This window comes from Ranitomeya imitator, chromosome 6, assembly GCF_032444005.1.
Source record: "Ranitomeya imitator isolate aRanImi1 chromosome 6, aRanImi1.pri, whole genome shotgun sequence".
Classification (NCBI taxonomy): domain Eukaryota; kingdom Metazoa; phylum Chordata; class Amphibia; order Anura; family Dendrobatidae; genus Ranitomeya; species Ranitomeya imitator.
In genome coordinates, this window is record NC_091287.1 from 491068094 (window position 1) to 491083627 (window position 15534).

Below are 15534 nucleotides of genomic sequence, written 5' to 3' on the forward strand. Positions count from 1 at the left end.
AGTGCATTAGTATCTTATAGATATTTTCTCTATAGAGCAATTTCTGTATTTGAGGCGTTTACTTCCTCTAATTAGAGTATGTTCACACTGAGTTATTTGACATGAATTTTGAAGCTGATTCTGCTCCAAACAGATACGTACTAGGGTATGTTCGGATTCCACCTGAAAATGTGCCTTGAAAAATAAACATAATGCACAACAATGTAAAGCATTATAGTTGAAAGTATAGTGAAAAGATGCCGGTGGTGGTGCCACTGCAAAAAAAACTGTGGCAAGACCACCAGTGAAGCCACTTAAAGGAAAGGACAGCTATTCCTGTAGCGGCATACCTGGAAAAACCTCGGCTGCTCCACCGTTGGAAATAAGATGTCGTTTGCACATACTCATAGTGCACATGATTTTTTCAGCTTGGAAAAAGTAATAACATCTCAATTCTTGAGGTGTTTCTGCTTGAAAAGAGCTAAAAATTTGATTGTTGAATCAATAGAAGCAGAAAAATAGCCATATGCAAGAAATCTAAAAATACACAAAAGTGCAAAAAAAAAACCTTAATTTTATTATATATTTTTTTTGTCTATAGATTTTTTTACCCAGCTGAATTCAAGAGTTTTTTTAAAGTAATTTTTATGTGGAATTTGGAGCAGAAACATACCCTCATTTGAGAATTATTATGAATACTCTGTTGATTTGTATATAGCAGTGCTAAAATATTTGGTAAGGCTATGTGCACTTAGCGTCTTGTAGGCGCTGCAGCGTTAAAGCGTCACCACATTAGGGTATGTTCACACATAACATTTTTTATGCATTTTTTGTTTTTACATGTAATGGGCAGTCTTTGTCCATAAGACCGCAGCTGAAATGACACATTTTGGTGTGTTTTTTTTTTTTTTTTTATGTGCTAGTTGATGCATTTTTAATGCCTTTTTTGGTGCTCAGCAATTTTGTTCTCAATTGGGAAATACTACAGTAAAAATTCTGAAAGAATTGACTTTGTGTTTTTTTTAAACACAGGTAAAAAACTCAATTACAAAATGCATCTTGTGAATTAATTTAAGAAATGTCACTCCTTTTGCTGTTTGTGTACTAGGTGTGAACAAGCCCTTATAGTGCTCCAGAAAAGGATCTCTCCCCACATCACACAGGCGTTGTCTAATGTCTATATAACTATCTGTATTGCAGATTCGTAGCTTTTGTTAGCTATATGTCTGTATTTCTAGAAATGATTGTTGGTGCACGTCCATGTGTGAACTTGGCCTTAACCCATGAGACAATATTACTTTCCATTTTTGCCACATTTGAATAATAAAAACAGGAAACAAAATCTCACACAAAAATGAAATCTGCGGAGAGACTGAATTACCAGTTGTGGGCTCATCAGTTCTGGGGTAATTTTCATTTTTATGTTCCAAACTGTACTGTAGGTCAAGTGTTCCTGCGAATAAATGGCGTAAATTGCTCCGAGCTACACTTAGGCAAATCAGGACAAAGCACAGAAGTTCAAGAAGCATTTATGGAAATGTAGCCAACTTGTATAGTGTTGAAAGCTTTCATCATATTGAGAAATCAAGTCCTGTTTAACATTGAATGCAGATTGACCCTGGTGTTTCCTGCATCTGTTCTGCCCATATGAGAAGCCGGCATCAAAGCTCTGTGTGTCCCCAGGCTGAGACGTCTTGGAAATATATAAATATATGTAGGGGGAAAAGAAAATCTCTACTGGCTCAGAAGGGAATATATGGCATCCAGCTGTGGCCGGCATCCAGGCCTTGTCCTCCGTCCTTGTGCGCGCCATGTTTTATACAGGGTATGGTGAATGCGTTGTCATATACATCCTGTGATTAATGCTTATTTATGGACGCTTGTGTAAATATCTTCTAACCTAGCCAAACAATGAGCAAGTTAAACATTTTCTGCTGTGAACATTGCAATGACATTTCCTAGTGGACTAAGGAATGGCATATATGTGCCATCGGCTAAGGACACAGCGCAAGCTGGATGGCGCTGCTCATGTAGTTTCCCCTACCTTCAAACGCCGCCAGTGAATAACGCTAAGGGCTAGGACCTCACATTTCTTCTAAGTCCTCATTCAGACTAAAGTTTTTCAAGTACAAGAAAAACTAACTGAGATTCAACAATGAGCTTCATCAGAGATTGGTCAGAGTTTTTCTCTTATTGGGAAAAAAAAGTTTTTCCCTTCTATCAGTCTCACAAAGTTTTTCACGGAACCCTAGACTTGCGTTGACGATTTTTATCCAACTCTCATCAATATCCGACAACGCAATTTTGCATGAACCACTCGGAAAAAGGAGAAAAAAATCAATTTGTGAACTACCCCATGGACTGTCCTGCATGAATGAGGCCTAAGTCAATGCAAAATTTCCACTTTTTGGAATGCCACAGGAGTAAATTTTTTTTATAATTATTGTTAAATGTTTTCTTTATACAAGTGGGCAAATGGGTAAAAATAGAGGAAACATTCCTTGTAGTTGAACAAGACGGACAAAAAAAATCTGCACTGCCTCATACACCTTGATACCAGACTTGCACTTCCTGCGCCTCGTTCATCATTATATCATCATTTAGTGCTCAAAATCAAAGGTCACCATTTTGTCTGCCTTCTGTGGCCTGTGTGCAGAATTTTGTTCGAGACATAACATTAGCAGTTAGGGACCAAGCTATAGAACAAAAGTAATAACCGGTAATAACTTATTTGGATCGGGTATATCATTTATCTTGCAATATAGATATGTCCATTCCTAACGCACTGTGTTTCCTGTACAGGAGCAGGTGTAAAACGCTGCGGAATCCGCACAAAGAATTGACATGCTATGGAAAATACAACTCAGCGTTTCGGCGCGGTATTTTCCGCACCATGAGCACAGCAGATTTGGTTTTCCTTAGGTTTACATGGTACTGTAAACCTGATAGAAAACTCTGCGAATCTGCAGCGGCCAATCCCCTGCAGATCCGCAGGCAAATTCGCACCGTGTGCACATAGCCTTGAGGTTCAAATCTGTCAAATCTGCAAGGAAAAAATATGCAGTATGTGCATGAAATGTCAGAAATCGCATTCACTATGCTGGTACTGCAAAATGCTGCGTTTTCCCACGGCAAAAACATAATGTGTGAGCAAACCCTTAGTGTATGTTGCATTCTCATGAATCTTCTTTGCATGGTAAGGTCCTGTTGAAGCACCGTATATTTTTATACAAGCAGTGTTCATAGACTTTTTATTTTTTATTTTTCACCAAATTGCAGGTACAATTGTTATACCAGCTGACTAACACCTTAAGCAAAGTGTGGGGGAAGATTCAGAAGAGAGGAGTTTTGTACCAGTCTTCAGTGTATTTTGATTCCTCGGCCGGTCCGACCCCCACCTCCCCAATCAGGAGCAGTGTTGGCACAGCGCCTCCAGATACCAGCACATGCAGCCCATCTGCTGACATTGGGACCACTACTGAGGTAAGTGTCTGTGATGAATGTGCACACTGTCAGCACATAAAGCATTGCAGTCTTCTATGTAAATTGTTTCACAGCACATCCTTCAGTATACGTGTCCTCTATCTCTTCTCAGTAGACCACCTATGGCTTTAAGACATAGAAATTGGTCCTAGTGCCTAGCATTGCTGTAGTGATGAAATCTGCATCTTATGCTTGTAATGAAGTTTGTAATGCATGGATAACAGTGGTATACTTGGACTTTTCTGACAACATTGTCTGAACGGTTTTATATCAAAGTGGTTGTCCACTACTTAGGACAACCCCTTCTTGATTCAAATTGTTGGCCTCCATAAAACAAAAAATCCTATACTCACCTCCCGTGCCGTTGTCGTTCCCACAGTGCTCGCTCTCTTGGAGCCCCTGTGTGGTTGCTATGAGACGTGACACTGGTGCCCAATCAGCGGTGGCATCACTGTCTTTGTCTCTCTCACTGCATTCAGACAAATCAAACATGAGAAGGAAGTCCGGGCTGCAGCTGATCTCTGACTTCCTCTTCCTGCTCAGTTCGACAGGAGGTGGGGACAGGGACGCCATTGTTGATTGGGTACCGGTGTCACGTGTCGCAACAACTGTCACAACTCAGCGGTCGGGTGACCCGGGACCAGGGGCTCATTTCCTGTCCCTAAAACTAGGGGGTGCTTTAGCTCGCCCTATTCCCTGGAATACTTCTGGGGGTGAAGATGCCAGGGCCTCCACCCTTTCCTTATCTCCTGAATCAGCCCTACATCTGTTTTCTTCCCCCACCCAGAGAAGGGGGGAGCTGCCGTTCTGCACAGTAGACCAGCACGAAGAACAAGGCAACACGAACAAGGGTAACTTAAAATACCAGGCATACAAATATTCACTTACATATAGCAGAGGAATGCAGGATTGGAGGGCGGGGAACAACTACAGTAAGAGGAGGGAGGGAATTATCACACTTACTAACCCATGCAACAGTCACAGATAACTCCTCCAAACTCCTCATTTAACCTTCTTCTGGCTGAGTAGGTACAATTGTAACTATTCCGTTTTAAAATTGCAATAACTTTTTTTTTCGAAAAGCCGTAGAGGGCTGAAATTTCGTGACATCTCTGCAGTTTTGGTCCAGAATATATTGGCCAAATTTCAATAAAATATATATGAAGGTACAATTGTACCTCTGCAGCCTGTTAACATTGTAAAATTATGCAGCCTGACGAAGGTTAAGCACCAAAACACCTCTTCTCCAAAACAAGCAATAATAAGCTTTCTCTGATGATGTGTGTCAGTCTGGACACAGATTATAAAGGGGAGAGAAGTGGCTAACCGTGCTCAGCTGAAAGCTCAGACTACCAGAGCTCCTAACACGGCAGATTAACCCCTGTTTTGCCAAAAGAAATTAACACCATTTAAAAAAAATGTGCGTAGTAGGAGCAATCAGACTCTGCGGTCTTCTGGCTCATCTCTGTTGCAGGAGTCCTGGGAGTGCTGAGATCTCATCTCCCGAGATCTTGGTGTCGAAATCTCCATCTGCGCATGCATCCATTTTCCTGGAGTCCACCGCACAGGAAGCCATGGAACTGCGGGAGGTTCTGGCCTTTAATAAAATGACGGCAGAGTCCCCCCGCAGCACAGCCGGACACCCCCTCATCCCAGACCTGCGGCCTGCACCAATGGTTCCGGTGAGGTTTATCTCCATTATAAGACATACCCCATTTTCCCCCAAAATTTTTGGGGGAAAAGTGCCTCTTATAATCCAAAAAATACAGTAATTACATGGGATATTTCATTACCGAAGACACTGTTAAAGAGTCAAAAGACCAAAGGCTACTCCTTTCTGATGATCTTTTTGATCATAGACCTGAAACAGGGACAAGGGGGCATCCTCTGCGTTTGGAGGAAAAAGGGTTTAAGCATAATAACAGACGTGGATCCTTTACTGTAAGAGCAGTGAGACTATGGAACTCTCTGCCGTATGATGTTGTAATGAGTGATTCGTTACTTAAATTTAAGAGGGGACTGGATGCCTTTCTGGAAAAGTATAATGTTACAGGGTATATACACTAGATTCCTTGGTAGGGCGTTGATCCAGGGAACTAGTCTGATTGCCGTATGTGGAGTCGGGAAGGAATTTTTTTTCCCCAATGTGGAGCTTACTCTTTGCCACATGGGTTTTTTTTGCCTTCCTCTGGATCAACATGTTAGGGCATGTTAGGTTAGGTATGGGTTGAACTAGATGGACTTATAGTCTTCCTTCAACCTTAATAACTATGTAACTATGTAACTATTTGTTATCACACACGAATGAATTATCTCAAAAACTAGAACCAATTCAGGAAAAGTATTTGTGAATACAGCATCCTCAAAATACCCTAAATCCATTAAAAAAAGTTGGCACCTGAAAAAAGTGTTGTTTTTTTCCATAGACTTGTGTAATTAATGGGTTCTAAAATTAGAACATGTAAACTGACCTTTAATTTATTGTGTTGTGTTGGTCTTTGGGACTATGGAAATATGAATTTTCTCAGTCACCGGCAGGGATGGTGTTCACACGTATGATGATCATTTATGAAGTTATTACACTCACTATTTAATTTGAAGAACTTTAGCTCAAGGTTCTGTTTAGCCGGGTCCAGACGTAGAGAAATTGCTTGTGCCGCACCACAATTGCATGGCAATATACAGTGCAATAGGTGTGCACAGGGATTTTAAGACTTCTAAGCATGCTGTTTTCTCATATGCAGAGCAAGATTATTATGGTGTGGAAATGCTGCAGATGTTTGCAGTGGTATTATCCCACCCAATACATTAGGTGAAATCCATGTGCACATCTTCAATAAAAATCTGCATGTAAGGTGGATTTCACAACAGATTTGTTGCAATGAAAATTATCCATATTTTCACCTGTTAGGGTATGTTCACACTGGGCATTTTGGCAGCATTTTTTTGCTGCTTTTTTATGCTAAATTTCAGCTGCTTTTTCCATTATTAGCAAAGCCTATGAGATTTCTGAAATCTCATGCGCACACATTGTTTTTTTGTCATCAGGATTTTGTGCTTTGCAGTGTTTTTTTTTTTTTGAACATAGGCATGTCACTTCTTTCACCGTTTTGTAGCGTTTTTCGCCCATTGAATTGAATGGGTGGTGAAAAAATGCTGCAGATGCGCAGCTTGACTTTTCTTGCAGAGTATTTGATGCAGAAAAGTCAAGGACACTCGAATGTGACGTCACACTCGGCTCTGCTACATCTAGATGGCGGGCTGCATGATGCGTCCATACAGCCTATCATCCAGCAGAGCGGACCCGATCCCCATTTACTTGAATGGGGGGTCCGACATTACAGTGTTTGACACGCTGTCATATGCATGACAACACGGCAAACACCACTTCTGATTGGTGGGAAAATCCTCCCCGCCGGTCACAGATACGCAGTTCCCACGCTGTCAGAAGACAGCAGGAGCGCTCAGCTGTGATCGGAGACATGAAGTTTGCCTCCGGTCACTGGTGTCAGCTGATGGGACTACTGCTCCCATCATCTGACACCTGCTGCCGCTAATTACAGTGAGAGCAGGAGCTGTGGAGGAGAGTATTCATCTTCCGCTCATGCACTATAAATTAATATTAATTTTTAAAAAATTTTGATAACCAGCCAGACAAAACTCACAGCTGGGGGCTGCAACCCCCAGCTGTCAGCTTCAGCAAGGCTGGTTATCAAGAATAGAGGGGTCCTCATGCTTTTTTAAAATTATTTAAAGAAATAATTTTAAAAAACGGCGTGGAGTCCCCCTCATTTTTTACAACCAGCCTTGTAAAGCTCACAGCTGGGGGTTGGTATTTTCAGTCTGATAAGGGGCCATGGATATTGGCCCCCCAGCCTAATAATAGCCCAGAATAGGCACATCAATTAGATGGTCAATAACAAAATACCCTCCCTCATTAAATATTAGTACCATGACCAACATTATTTACGTTTCATCACAATGGAAATCCCATACAAATCCCATTAATCTATACAACACATTAATTATGTTTAACTGGCAAAAAGTAATTTGAAAAGCATTACCGTGTGATAAATTGTATGATTGCTACAATGTACAACTGTATCAATCCATCAATCGCTGACCACCAGTTGCAAAAAAAGAAAAGTATGGATTGGCATAGAAAATGTGAAAATTCAGTTTTTATTACATCTAAGTAAAAAATAGGATAGCATAGGATTAAAATAATGTTTTCTCCGACACGTTTCTGACCGAAGCCCTTAGTCATACTTGATACCATATACCATGGATATACAATTTTTTAATTGGATATAATAACAATTGGATTTTTATATTTCTTTATACCAATTTTTTTGCATTAATTATGCTTGTTGAAAGAATAGAGGCCCCCCAAAATGATAAACACTAGCAATTTAATATTATCTGGGATCTTGGGCTGAAGACCAACCTGAACCCACACTTAGGAGACTTGCCTCTGTTTTTCCATAGCTAGTCTTCAATCCACCTGAACTTCAGATTATTGCTCGATGTTCCTCTGACTGATTATGGCCAATGTACTGTATATTGTCATTCTTTTGTAGGCCTGGTCTATGTGCCCCTATCATGTCCCTTATTTTTATCCTTGCACTCTAAATTACATTACATGAGGAACCTCCACTTTCAGCTACTGAAAAACTAATGTGTGATGTCCAAAATCAATTGATTCTATTATTTTTAAAAAGATGCAGTGCTGCAGTAACAGACTAACAGTCATGGTCGGACTGGGGTGTCTGGGGCCCGTAGGCGGAATTGACCGTAGGGGGCCGCCCTACAGCTATATACAAATAGTTGTTCGCGGTTATTCCCGTTATAGTGGAGCATTAACTGTAAAACACAGGCGACTCCTGCACATCTACTGTGCACGCACCATAACTGGGATGTACAATTACGGTAGTTTGCATTAAAGGGATTCTTTGGTTTATAGAAGTTATATTGCCACATACTGTACAAGGAGCAAATAACACCGCATCGTGACTAGACCACATATTGCCACCACATAGCACTAACACATGAGTGTATAGTGTCAATATACAGGTTATATAGTCATCACCAGTGACATTATACACAGGAGCTCTGTATATAGTGTTAGTGTACAAGTAATACAGAGATCACCAGTGACATTATACACAGGAGCTCTGTATATAGTGTCAGTGTACAAGTAATACAGGGATCATCAGTGACAATATACACAAGAGCTCTGTATATAGTGCCAATGTACAGGTAATACAGAGATTACCTGTAACATTATACACAGGAGTAGCTCTGTATATAGTGTCAGTGTACAGGTAATAGTGATCACCGGTGATATTATGCACAGGAGCTCTGTATATACTGTCAGTGTACAGGTAATAGAATGATCACCAGTGACATTTACACATGAGCTCTGTACACAGTATATAGTGTAAAGCGTGCATGTACATGTGATCCACTGAATCATCAGTAACGTCTCTAGGTGAAGTCCTTCATCTTCACTTTTCTTCATCTGGCACAGACTACTGCTATCACTTTTTCCTGCCAGGTCTTGTATCTGCAGGAAATTAGTCATTTATAGCAGATCTCTTCTAGAGCACATTCCCCATTTATTCCATGACTTCTACATTATGCCAGATGAGCTAAAAATAAAAAAAGCAACATAGTGCCGCCCCGGAACAGTAGCAGGACCCCTCTTTTGTTCCCTCCATGGAAGACAGTCTCCTAAAAAGTAAATTATATTAATAATTTCCCCCATTTGCCACTATAAACTGTATTTTTCTCATTCAGTCCCCCATACGTTAATTAAAGGGAACCTGTCAGCTGCCCCATGCCCTCCAACCCATCAGCATTCCCTGCCTAACCAGCCCTATATATCGTTTGTTTCTAAAAGTGAGGTTTTAGTGGGGCGTTAGTTGCCCCTGACTAGTCAGCCCTCTTTCCATGTGATCACGCCCCTGTGCATGAACAGAAGCCATCTTCTGAGCTTACAATCATGCACAGTGCGCCTCTAAAAGCCGCAAAAACATTTGAATTTACCAAATGGCTGCAATGAAACAAAGAGTGAAAAATGTAAAGGGGTCTGAATACTTTCTGTACCCACTGTAATTACTTTTCATAAATGACCCCAAAATGCAGTTGTGGCATCATCATACGTGTGAACACCATCCCTGATGGTGACTGAGAAAATTCATATTTCCATAGTCCCAAAGACCAACACAACACAATTCTGTATTAATATTTATCCTTTTTTAAGTAAAAATGAGCATTTTTTATCAATCATCAAATGCTCAGTTTAACATCAGGATGATACAGCTATTCTGACATGTAAGTCACTAGCCTCATCAGGTCCAATATGCGGTTTTGTTTTTCGTCAATGGTCTATGCAGTTTTTATAGTGAAATCTGGGAACTGATCCCCATTAAGGTTTGATGTACACTCGGCAGTTATGGTGAGACTGTTTGTCACACCACAAAAACAGAAGTATCTACAGCCAACTAGTTCAATCCCATGGCCTCACTTCACCTGTTTTGTGGCCCAGTTTTTGTGTTGCGGTTGTGGTCTACCTGGAAATACATGTAATCCGGGCCTGAGGTCCTGAGCAGACACATTTCCCATCACTCTTCTGTGTAGGTGGGTAGTTTACTAGACGTAACTTGTGATGATGAGTTTGCCGCACCGACTGATCTAACGTTTGTGTCAAAAAGTCCGAGCTCTGCATGAGAGATGACCTCAGGTTGAATGGAAGCAGAAAAGTGCAGTCATATGTTTCCTCCTGGGACCAAAAACTTCCCCGTTTATGATTCACCAGCCTGCGGTCTGAGGCCAGGAAGATTGTCTCATTTATCTGGACGTCAGTTCCCACATTAGCTGCACCTTTTCCAGACTCTGCGCCAGTCAAACACTGCAGGGAAATGTAGCCGGGTAAAGTCGTTTCCAGATGAGCGACAAGTCTCCGACTGAGTGATGTCATGTTTTATCTGGTTTGTAGAAATAAAATGTCATCAGTTCTTTTCTCCTGAAAAGCAAATCTGATAATGTCCATTGTTAATGGAACAATGCATACAAGATTTCTTAAGCGGAATCTGTCAGCAGGTTTTTACTGTGTAATCTGAGGGCAGCACGATGTAACGGCTGAGACACTGATTTCAGTGATGTGTCACTTATTAAGCAAACCTGTCAGCAGGATTGTTCACAGCAACCTACAGACAGTGTCAGGTCTGCGCCATTATACTGATTACAATGATACCTGGTGATGAAATCCGTCTTGTGGTTGTTGTTTAATCTTTATTTTCAGTTTTGTGTTAATGATATGCCCATGCTTCGTGGGGGGTCTTCATGTGGTGCTCTGATTAGCTATTCATCTGTATGGGCTTATGTCAGTTCACTGATCCGCCCCCTCTAGTTTACATTTTGAATATTGTCTGTGCATACTGAAAAAAAAAAAAAACTCTCTGCAGGCAGAAACCAGCTGTAGCAGCTGCCTGCAGCATAATGATATGTTTAATGTCCCAATAATAAATGTGTTTAATGTTATTCAGATAGTCTATAGGTGATCCGATAGGTGGTCCGATAGCTGCTACTGCGCATGCGGGCATATCATTAACACAAAACTGAAAATAATGATTAAACATCAACCACAAGACAGATTTAATCACCAGGTATCATTGTAATCAGTATAATGACGACGACCTGACCGTGTGTGTAGGTTACTGTGCACAATCCTGCTGATGGGTTCCCTTTAAGCAATACTGATGTTTTCCCATTAAAATGACATTCCGTGAATCAGAATCACCAGTTATTGCCCAGACTGCTTATGATTGTGACCGAGGTTCTGCTTTAATCCCTCTATGAAATAACGAACTTCACAAAGTTATAAATTGGTTTTCTGATTCAAAAAATGGTCCATTACTGAATTTTAAAATATTAAAGGGAACCTGTCACCCCCAAAATGGAAGTTGAGCTGCAGCCACCAGCATCAGTGACTTATCTACAGCATTCTGTAATGCCCCTGATGTATCCTGATGAGAAAAAGAGGTTAGATTATACTCACCAAGGGCGGTCCGATCCGATGGGCGTCGCGGTCCGGTCCGGGACCTCCCATCTTCTTATTATCACATCCTCTTCTTGTCTTCACGCTGCGGCTCCGGCGCAGGCATACTTTGTCTGCCCTGTTGAGGGCAGAGCAAATTACTGCAGTGCGCAGGCATCCGGAAAGGTCAGAGAGGCCCAGCACCTGCGCTTTGCAGTACTTTGCTCTGTCGTCAACAGGGCAAATCAGTACACCTGCGCCGGAGCCGCAGCGTGAAGACCAGAAGAGGACGTCATCGTATGAAGATGGGAGGCCCTGGACCGCGACGCCGACCGGACCGCATTGGGACCGCCCCTGGGTGAGTATAATCTAACCTCTTTTTCTCATCTTTCAGGATACATCGGGGGCTTATCTACAGCATTACAGAATGCTGCAGATAAGCCCCTGATTCCTGTGAGTTTAGCTCTACTTCCATTTTGAGGGTGACAGGTTCCCTTTAAAACATTGTCACTTTTTATGATATTAATCTTTTTTTGCCAGAGCATTCCTTGTTCTTGGACGCACGTTCACCTGGAATATGTGCTGATGTCAGCGGGCCCCACTCCTGCGCTGCCACGGTCACATCCTGCGCACCAACAATCATTGTGCCCCTGCCCCAATAATCCACAATGCGGTTCCAGAGATATGGGCCTTTTTATTCAGTGTTCATTCTCATAGTCTTTATCAAGTGGTGGCTCACAAGGAAATGATGTAGAGCAGGATAAAGACGGACCCCCAGAAATCGCCCCCTCAGTAACGACCGCACAAAATAGGCACTAAATAAATAGACGGTATCTCTGGATCCATATGACAGTTAAAAAAGAAAATAAAAGCAATAGTCAAGGGAGCAGCGGGTATAAAATAAGGACATAAATCGATCACTTTTGGCCTGAGGAAAGATCTCCTTTAAATGGGAAGTGCGCTTTAAGTATTGTTCCATCAATGGCCACCTGAAATGTAATCGGCGCCCCCTAGTGTCAGCCAACCGGTGCAGTCATTCATAGTCATTCCTCTCCATCTGCTTGAATGTCTGTAACAGTTTTGAAAAGGCCAGTTTACTCTACACGTGGCCCATATCCAGTCAGGTGCAAAGTATTAGCCCAGGTATGTTTGTTTTGCATTTCTAGTGCGGTCTACTAACTTGCTGATACCTTTTTGTCCACTTCTGGAAAGCAGAAAAGCTGGAGAGATGTTTCCTGCTAAGGGCTGCTTAATTTGGCCGAAGACCCGTAGTAACCTGGCAGAAGATCGAGTGCAGGGTGGAGCAAAGTGTTTGGGAAATTGCTTTTGGCAATTGAAAAATGAGCTGGTGCAATTTAATACAACACCACGAGACTAGAAAGCAAATGTAAAAACAATCGTTTTTCTAAGAGAAGCGAACATATTTCTACCAGATTGTCAATAAGAATCCCACATGTTTGTTCCCAGGCAGTGGAAAATTGATGTTACATACTAGATTAGGACATTTTTTTTTTATTTTCGTATATCTACATATTACTTTTTTTTCCTGTGTTCTTACTCAGATTACAATAAAAATGACCAAAGACTATTTTGGTCTGGAATTTTTAATTTTTTTTCTGCCTTTATAAAACATAGAAATTTGACTTGACACACCATATTGAGATTCCTTAGCAGTATCGTGTCTGCACGTGATGTAGGGTCGTACTCTAGAATGAACATGTTCCCTTACACAGACAGAAGCAGAAGTGTTCACTAGTAATGCAGGATCTCAGCGGATCCACAGCAGCATATGGTGGATTACATGAAGTCCAGAGCATAGCTGGTGGCACTATGTGAATTAAAGACAAAACACACGGCACTCAAGGATCCTGTGTGGTGCCCAAGTCAGGTTTCCAGCCCGTCAATCCAATAGTAATAAATCAAAAAGTGCCAAGTGATTTACTACTATGTGAATTAAAGATGTACTCCTGTTTATATTGTAATGCAGAAACTATTACTAACCCCTTTAAAGGGGTTGACCACTATTTTCTTAAATTAAATAGTCCCCTTTTGTAAAATAAAATTTGTAGATACTCACCTCATGCACTGGTGCCATTTCACCGAGTTTGATGCAGAGTCTCCCCGAGCTTGCGTGACATTAGTGTTGGGTCTCCCAGGGCGTTCGTAACATTAGAGTCAGGTATCGCGGGGTTTGCGCGGCATTGGTGTTGGGTCTCCCGGGGCTTGCGTGACATTGGTGCCAGTTCTCCCTAGTCATGAGTCACATTGGTGTTGGGTCTCCCGGGGCTTATTTGACATTGGTGTTGGGTCTCCCGGAGCATGCATGGTATTTGTGTTGGGTCTCCCGGGGCTTGCATGACATTGGTATTGGGTCTCCAAGAGTTTTCATAACATTGGAGTCAGGTATCCCCGGGCTTGCGAGTCATTGGTGTTTGGTCTCCCGGTGCTTGAATGACATTGTTGTTGAGTCTCCCGGGGCTTACATGGTATATGTGTTGGGTCTTCCGGGGCTTGCATGACATTGGTGTTGGGTCTCCCAGAGCTTTCGTAAGATTGGAGTCAGGTATCCCGGGGCTTGCGTGGCATTGGTGTTGGGTCTCCTGGGGCTTGCGTGACACAGTTGCCAGTTCTCCCAGGTTTTGAGTGACATTGGTGTTGGGTCTCCCGGGGCTTTCGAGTCATTGGTTTTAGGTCTGTTGGGGCTTGCAAGTCATTGGTGTTCCGTCTCTCGGGCCTTGCTTCACATTGTTGTTGGGCCTCCCTGGGCTTGCATGGCATTTTTGTGTTGGGTCTCCCAGGGCTTTAGTGACATTAGTGTCAGTGCTCTTGCGGCACAACAGTCAGCATCCACTATTTGCTGCGCTCTTCCTTCCTTTGCACAAAACTCAGACAAGCAAAAGAAGTGAAAGCACAGCAGCCTAATAATGGCTGCTGATTGGCTGCAGGGTTCACATGACATAGCAATGTCACACAAGACCTGGCGCCAACATCTCTGGAACGTCGCTGGTGCAGGAGGTATCTGGTATTTTTTATTTTACAAAAGAACTAGTGATGAGCGAGCGTGATCGCCACTCGATCATGTATCGGAGTGCTCAAGTTCTGATCAAGTATCTCATGTACCCGAGCGCCATGCTCAAGTACCCACCCGCATGTTTTACAGTTGTTAAACAGCCAATAAACATTTGGAAATTGCATGCCATAGCCAACATGGTTACGGCATTATCTTGTATGGCAGGCAATTCCCGCATGTTTATTAGCTGTCTAACAGCCGCAAAACATCCGGGCCATGGACTCGAGCATTGAGCTTGAGTACCCACGATACTTGATGCACCTGGTTGCATGATCAAGTGGCGAACACGCTCGCTCATCATTAAAGGGGACGACTTCATTTAAAAATGTGTTGTCCAAGTAGTGGATGATCCCTTTTAAAGACGTTGTCAATTTTAATTTTTTTTAATTCTAGTCTTCCAAAAGTCATAACTTTTTTTCTTTCAATTGACATAGCCAAATGAGAACATTTTTTTTGCCATATGAGTTTTAATTTTGAATGACACTATTCACTTGAAAAACAGAAAAATAAATTCCATGAGAAATGAAATGGTGAAAAAGTAACACAACTCCACAATTTGTTTTGTGTGTTTAATTTTTATCATTTTCATTATACAGCAAAGATGACAATATAATTCTCCAGGTCAGTACGATTGCACCGATACCAAATAAGAGTAGTTAATTTTTATTATTGTAGTGGATTAAAATAATTCAGAACTTTGAAAAAAAAAAAAAAGTTTAAGAAAAGTAAAATGTGTTGCTGTTTCCCAAGACCATTAACTTTTTTATTTATCCATCGATAGAGCTTTATAAGTGATTATTTTTTGGATGCTAAGCTGTAGTCTTTAACCTGACCACTTACAATGTTTTTATCACTTTTATAGGGGTTGTAGCAAGCAAAAAAAGTTAGCATTTCAAATTTCTTTGTTTTTCAAGTGAACCAAATGAATGAAGTCATTTTAGATTTTCTTACATCAGATTTT

At 41.6% G+C, this 15534-nt stretch overlaps 1 protein-coding gene across 1 annotated transcript in view; it reads left to right on the plus strand.

The window, feature by feature from the left end:
* VPS13B (vacuolar protein sorting 13 homolog B) overlaps nucleotides 1–15534 on the plus strand; it is a 1386889-nt gene that overhangs the window by 808418 nt on the left and 562937 nt on the right. The window contains exon 25 of the mRNA XM_069731647.1: nucleotides 3259–3462. Coding sequence (XP_069587748.1) covers nucleotides 3259–3462 — 204 coding nt within the window. The remainder of the gene's footprint in view (nucleotides 1–3258; nucleotides 3463–15534) is intronic.